Source organism: Paramisgurnus dabryanus, chromosome 9 (genome assembly GCF_030506205.2).
Source record: "Paramisgurnus dabryanus chromosome 9, PD_genome_1.1, whole genome shotgun sequence".
NCBI lineage: Eukaryota > Metazoa > Chordata > Actinopteri > Cypriniformes > Cobitidae > Paramisgurnus > Paramisgurnus dabryanus.
In genome coordinates, this window is record NC_133345.1 from 14970532 (window position 1) to 14978132 (window position 7601).

Here is a 7601-nt window from a genome sequence, read left to right on the forward strand (position 1 = left end):
ATTTAAGCCTTTCAGTTGCATGCAGTGAACTTTTAAATACTCCTTCTATGGGATTCATGCGATGGACACGAGAAGTGGTCAACATGATGCTAAGACATTGTAGATTATAAATTGCGAAGGAATTTTTGATATCTCAAACTCTGTTCCCATGGCAACTTGTCAAACTTTACTTTCATTTTTACACATGTTTAAGCAATTTATAAAAGATTGAATCTCAAACAATCTCTTGTTTCCCATTGACCCATGTGTACCTATGGGTTTAAGTGTCCAAATAAGATTTTACATAGTACAACTAATAGATTTTAAAATACGAAAGAATTTTATTAGCAAACATAACTGAGAATATGGTGTTCATTTTACTTATCAACACAGCACAGTGGTTAAACAATAAGGGTATTACACAATAACCTTTCTACTTTAAATATATGGTTCAACAAATTATACAACAATGGACATTCACCATATAAGTAAACTGCAGGCTTGCCGCAAATACATGCAAACTATGTGCTACTATGTTAAAGTAAAACAATAAACAACACACAGATACAATCAAAGAAAACATTACAGACAAGTATTGCATAGATTAAAATAAATACATTTGTGAGACAGAATATTTATAACTAACAAACAAGTACATTTCAAGTTTTTTTACACAAACATCAAATTTCTTTAAACATCTAAATTATTATGATGATAAGTTGAAATAGCCAGCATTGAACTTAAGTTGAACAGTGCATTTAATTTGACTTTAAACTACCCCAAGCATTTAGACAATAGTTAAACTAAAAAAAATTATGTTTTTAAAACAAGAATAAAACCAGTGCTAAAGAAACCACAAAGCAAAGGCATTTAAGTGGTGTAGCTTCTGCTTATTTAAAACAAACAACATTCAAGCAATCTGTATGTTTAGTAGTCACATATACTATGATATATAATTTCCAAAGGACAAGGGCTTTATGCATACTTATCTGCGACACAGTTACAATCATTTGTCACTAAAACGATACAACATTGCTGCTGAAACTCGGACTGAATATTCTTACACATTTCAGGACTTGACCTTGAGCATTAAGGCGCACGTTACAGAACCATCTCATTTCCATCACGAACACAACATATAACTTAAAACATTTATTAGGCTTTAAATAATGGTGCAAATACTAGAAAACTGATAAGTGCAAACATTTTTAAATCGCTTTGCGTTATGAATTTAAATATTCTCCTCCCATAAATTTTGGGTCTGACAAGGAAACTAAAACAACTGCGTCCACGCCTTCGTGGTTTTAGTTTTTTTTACATGAAAAAATTGGCCTTTGCACTTGTGCAAGCTAAGAGGCCCAACATAAAGATATTTTAATATAAAATTATTCAACTGAAAAAGAAAGACAGATACAACTGGGATGTCATACGTGTGTATATGTGAATTTTCTTTTTTTTATGAACAATTCCTTTTTCTTTCAGACAAGTAAATTGCTTATTCACGCATCTAAACCAAAGTCTATAAAAATGTTAACTGCTTAAGTTGCTTTAAATCAGTAGTGACATGGTAAACAGCAACAGTGATCACATGGTCAGACATGGAAAGAAAAATGCTTACTGTTAGTTAAAAAAAATATATATATATATATATACTCCCGAAGTATTTTGTGATTGAGGCAGCACTTAAAGTGGTAGACTCCCTGATCAATATACTGAACAAGGGGGCTGAATGAGGTGCAACCTGTCACCACCTGCATGTGTGTATATGAGATAGCAGACGCTCTCAGGAAAGTAACAAACACAAAACTACACTTTCTCATGAATACATACACGGGCAACAATTGGGTAGTATGCCATACACATTACATTGGAGGTTTCACCTCAAGTGTGTGTGCGTGTGTGTGTGTCAGATGACCCAATTGTTGCCCGTGTAAAAATCACTACATAATTAACACGCTACTTTCATACGAAGTAACAATGTACTTACATAAATATCATGAACAAATTAAAACATGGATAAATATAACAGATAAAAATAGACCATAACGATCGTGATTAATGTTAAATTTTTAATCTTTTTAAAATATAATAATTTTTATTTGGTGTTTTGCTGCTCATTACTAGATAGCTAGCTAAATAAAAAATAAAACAACTGCCAGTGTCAAAAGAAAAGCACTGCATGTTTTTTTACGCGTTCTAATAATCTAATGTGCCCTAAGGACACCTCTCCCTTTATGTGTCAGTCTACAATATGTGCTCTAGATATATGTGCTCTAGTTAATGATGGTTTAATCAGGCAAGTTACAATAATGTCCCTTTAAACCTGTACTGGAAAAGCATTAATGTTGAGCTCTGGTTTCCTTGGACCCTTCTGTACATTTTAATATTTGTACGCTTATATTGTTTGTTAAAATATTGTTTGTCAAATATTTTGTGATAAAATATACTGTTTGTGAAATAACTTAGTCTATTTTCTCTTACTCTGAACTGGTGTCTGTTAAAAACATTCCACAGGAAGCACTAAAATACCAGGAAGCTCTTTCTGAATCATATTCTCATCCATTATGCTCCATGACACCTGCATTATATATGAGCGGCCCCACGCTAATAGGATTTTGTTTTTCTCTCCCTGTCTCTTCCTCGAACCCGAGGACACTGAGACTAACAGATCCAGTTCCTGCTGTCGTGAAGCTGGAAATTGATCTACTGGCCTCCCATTATTGTATTGCCCAGCCGATGTCTGACCAGCGACCACCGACTGCTTCCTTTTATTTCTAAATTTTAAACTCTCAATAAATCTTATAATACATATATATATTTTCTACTGTATCGCCCAGCGACAACCAACTACTTTCTGTAACTTTTAAATTATTAAAACTTTTAATTTACACATATATAGTACTCAATATATAGTATATCTTCAGACTTGAAGCTTACACAGGGTGAGGTATATTAAACACTACCACTCAACAAACATTTGATATCATATTATTCAGACAATGCCATTTCTTACCACAAAGTACACGGCAATAGTGCCACAACTAATCAATCAAAAATAAGCCATGTCAACAACAAGACAACATTAACTTTCTGAAATGGATCACTGAGAAGTTATTTTACAAAATAAAAACACAAAGGATACACATTAACCGTGTAACTGATGTATTTTATAATTGTTAGTTTGCCACAGAGAAAGATAAAAATGTAATTTGGTTACTCTAGCCTGTCAACTCATAAAAAGCTAAATGAGCAGTGTATCTCTGCAAGCTTTATCTCTGTTCTTCATTAACTTATTCAATTACTATAAGGCTTTCTCATAAAAAAATATTACTTTTATACCATTACTTTTTCACAGTTGTTAAACCATGCTAAAATGGGCCTTTAGTGATAGCTATTTGTGTGCAACAATAAGAGTTTAAACCTTTAGAGGCGGTTTCCCGGACAGAGATTAGACTAGTCCTAGACTAAAATAAATGTAAGAGTTGTCCAAACTTAAAACAACTTGCACTGACATATCTTAAAACACATCAGTGCCCTTTGTTTTGCCATAAAATGCACACAAGTAATGTTTTTACTAAGTTTGTTAAAACTTATATTTCCTAATTAAACTAAATTCTAGTCCTGGCTTAAGCTAATCTCTGTCCAGGAAACTACCCCATAAAGTTTGTGTGCAAGCAAGCATTAATCATGGCCAGGCAAGAGGTTTAAGATTTATAGAGAGGTGGGCTTTACTGAAACAGGACTGACAGTCTTTGCCTCACAAACATCATCCATTTTTAATTTGAAAAGGTAGTTGAGAAGCCAAACTATACTTTAATTGACAGTGTGAGAGAACCATAGCAAATTAGACACGTTTTTGAAAACAACCACTTCTCCAGATATATTTGTTGCTGCTAGTGGCACAGAAATTCCCAACTGGAATGTTATGGTGTCTATTTTTAATAGCCATCAAATGCTAGACTGCATTTAAGGAATAAACATGGAATTTTACAGCAATTGCATTGCAATAGCATTTTAAACCTCGTGAAGAAAGCTTAAGCTAGTTCTTACACTGACCCTACACTTATCTTTTGAAAGGTCTAAGTGATTAAATACATACCAGCTTTAATTTATCATTGGGTCAGATACAATGAAGCTTCAATGAGACCTTTGCTACAATCGTATGTACAAAAACCCCCGCGTGGTGATTATGACGCAGTAGGCATTACGTAATTACTACACAATATACGGTAGCCTACTTTAACAGCAAAAGCATGGGAATAAAAATAAAAGCACGCCGGTGTGTTAAATGCACCCGCTTGTTACATGAATAGAAATGATACCGCTTGTTTACTGCTGATTAACTGCTACGTCACGCAGTTAACACTAATTTATGAACCAAGCCTTTTACACGCTTCCCTGCGTCCGTGTACCGACTGATTGACCTCTACAGTAGACCTACATTCAACGTATGTGTGTGTGCGCAGTAATACGGACATAGTACGCCATATTTTCATTGTCATGTGACCGTATGTTCATTCACATAAAAACACCCCATTAATGCAATATAAGTAATTCAAGTGTTTTTAAACAGGTTCAATTTAATCACGATTTAACCATCCGGGTATTTGTCGCAAATGTCGTTTTTTTCCATACTGAGGTTTTGGACATAGGCCTACTATTTATTTCGCATACGTTATAGTATGGAAGTAGATATTTCGGACGCAGGGTTAAAGTTTGTAAATGTGCACATAGCGCCAGTTTGTGCTTTAAATGAAATGGATCCATCCGTTTTCCCATTCCCTCAAAGGAGAGATTTTAAACCTGTGGCGTCTTACTCTATAATTATTCCCATTGTTGTTATCCCAAAATTCACCTCCGCCGGCACAGTACCTGATGGCAAACTGCAGGGTTCCTCCGCACTCCATAAAGTTAGGAGTGATCATTTTGAAGCTAAACTTGTCAGTCAGCCCGTCACTTGAACGGGGAACGTAAAACGCGAGAATATCCATAAAGGTCGTCCAGTTATTTAAGGTGTACCTCAAATAGACCTTTTTCTCGAATGCCAGGTTAAGAACCCGAACGATTCCTGATAGACTAAACTCATCCGCCTGAACAGACTCTAGTAAAACCTTTTTTTCTTTAACTCTGTTCGGGAAGTCTGGCAATGAACCTGGATTTGTGAAGAGCATCTCCATAAACACAGACTGACTTGATGTGTTGGATTTTTCGAAGTTGTTGAAATGAAGAGTTCTGGCTTTTCTGAATTTGTCAATGATGCGCTCTGGTACCTCGGGCATATCCATCTGATTAAAGTGTTTAATAGAGATCAAGTCCAGACCCAATGAATCAGCGAATCGGACCTTTTTCTGGCTGCTTGGGCTCCGGCTTCGTGCAATCTCTAGCTTGGCTCTTTCAGCCGACGTGGGGAGAGATTTGCACCTGCGACGGGCTGTCGGGCTGTGTGGAGGCTTCAGAAGTGCCTCTCTTCCTCTTGGTTTCTCATTCACTACGCTGATTTCCTGTGTTTCGCAGTCTTTATTCGTGTCAACGTCTCCTTCCATTTCTTCGTCCTCAAGCATCTGCTCGGATGATGCCAAGCTTCCGAACAGACTGGCGATACAGCTGTAGTTCCTGGGGAGGCAGCTCTTGGGAGGAAGCATTACTACAGCATCGGCTTCCATAAAAAGTATCTTAAAAAAAAAAGAAATGTCAAGGTCTGACGGTGGAAGCCGTGTTAAATGTGCTTGCGCATAGCGATTGCACTCGTTGATGGTACTGCGGATTTCTAGACCAATCTGAGACGAAACACCGCTGTCACAACCTCATGCAACATGCGAAGCAGCACTGTTACGATTAATACTATGACGAAGCCTTTGATCATAAATATTAATGGCGTTTCTCGATAATCCCTCCAAAGCGTCGTGAGGACACTTCATTAATATTCATAAACCACAACCGAATTATGATTTGTTGACTCACTTGAGGGCGTCTTCCTTCCAGCCAATCAAATTAGAACTCTTGCGCGAACGTCACGTTAAGTAATTAATATTCATAATCCACGTCTTCGCCATAGTAGGATTCGCTGACAGTCAAAAACACGCCCCTTCAGCAACACAACCCGTGAGTTCGATCACGTCTCACAGCAGATAAATACACGTTTAGGAGGAGGACTTCCCTATAGTTAATATGACCCGTTTATATTCATTCAAATCGTATCATTTTTTTTAAATATTTACTCATTCGTCATATCATCTTCATTAGGCAGCAGTCATTTTAGTGAATACGATGCTAATTTACTTATTAAATTACTCAATTCCCCTTTATTTATTCAAATTGATTATATCCCTAATAGCATACATCTCAGATACGTATATTTGATGTCTGCATTTACATATGCAAGACGTATTTTTTATTGTTTGCTCATCATAGCAGTGTTACAGACGTACCAATTGATATCACATCAGCATTGCAACATTTTATTTAAAGTCAATGAATTAAAACTGATATTTCTGTAGACGTAGCTACTAAATGACATTACGCAATTATGTTTTATTTAATAGTAATACTTGTGGTAATGCAATCCTTTATCGTGACATTTCTATTCAATTTGTTTACAGTAAACAATACTTTAGATGGGAACTGTATTTAGGTTTTACTTATTTAAGAGCTATTTAAGAAGAGTAGGATTCATTTACGATATTACCTGTCACGTATCTTGTCCTTGTGTTCCCCCTTCCTGTACTTTTATTTTGACGTTCTGTACTGCCATTCGTGTTTGTAGTCCTTGTAGTGTCATTTTCTGATTGGTTCCCAGGTCTGTCTTGTTAACCACGTGTATAAATAACCCAGAGTTTTATAGTTGACCTTTGTCATTCGTTGTCATAGGGTCGTTGTTTTAATGATGTTCTGTGTCTGATCTGGTTCGCTGTTTTAGTGATGGGAGAAACGAAGCTTTGAATCAATTGAACCAACTAAAATGATTCACTGTTTCGAAGCGCTTGTAAATATGACGCTATGCTGGTGAAACGTTGTAAAAGCAAAAAGATCTCAGATCAAACAGTTTACACTTTTTACAAAATAATTTTAAAGGTTTTTCTAAAAATATATTTTAAAGAAGAGTGTATACGGTTTTGTTAGGGCAAACAGATCATTAATACTCTAGCTACACTTTTTATTATGCACATTTGTCATTAAATCTATCTATAAACAAAAAGTAGGGAAAATGGTAGTGTTATCAGTCACAAGGATGCAGGGGCGGACTGGGACAAAAATGTAGCACTGGCACTGTAGCCACAGGAGCCCACATTATAATTGCTACACCAACACAGCCCCACCCACAGATATGCACATTCATTACTTACATTTCTGTATACAGAGAATAAAAACAAGTAATTACAATAACAAGGTGTGTGTTAGTGTCTTTTACATATTTAAATCCTTAATGTTATACAATTACTCGTGAATTAAAGTACAATATGCTGAGGTGTTGCTAGTGTGTACTGCATGTGCATTTGTGTGTATATTGTAAAGGTATAGGCTGTGTGTGTGTGTGTGTGTGTGTGACACACATGCACAGGTTCCACCTATCCTAAGGGTTAATAAATAGTTAATTAGACCCATAGTATTAAGAAACTGACACC

The 7601-nt window shown here is 35.9% G+C and overlaps 1 protein-coding gene across 1 annotated transcript; it reads right to left on the minus strand.

Moving 5' to 3' along the window:
• Positions 1-296: 296 nt before the first annotated feature.
• On the minus strand, positions 297-6870 carry LOC135751253 (protein phosphatase 1 regulatory subunit 3E). Its single transcript, XM_065269988.2, has 2 exons — positions 6665-6870; positions 297-5651 (listed from the first exon to the last, which is right to left on the minus strand). The coding sequence occupies exon 2, from the start codon at positions 5640-5642 to the stop codon at positions 4728-4730; it is 915 nt and encodes a 304-aa protein (XP_065126060.1). The 5' UTR covers positions 5643-5651; positions 6665-6870; the 3' UTR covers positions 297-4727.
• Between the last annotated feature and the right edge of the window lie 731 nt (positions 6871-7601).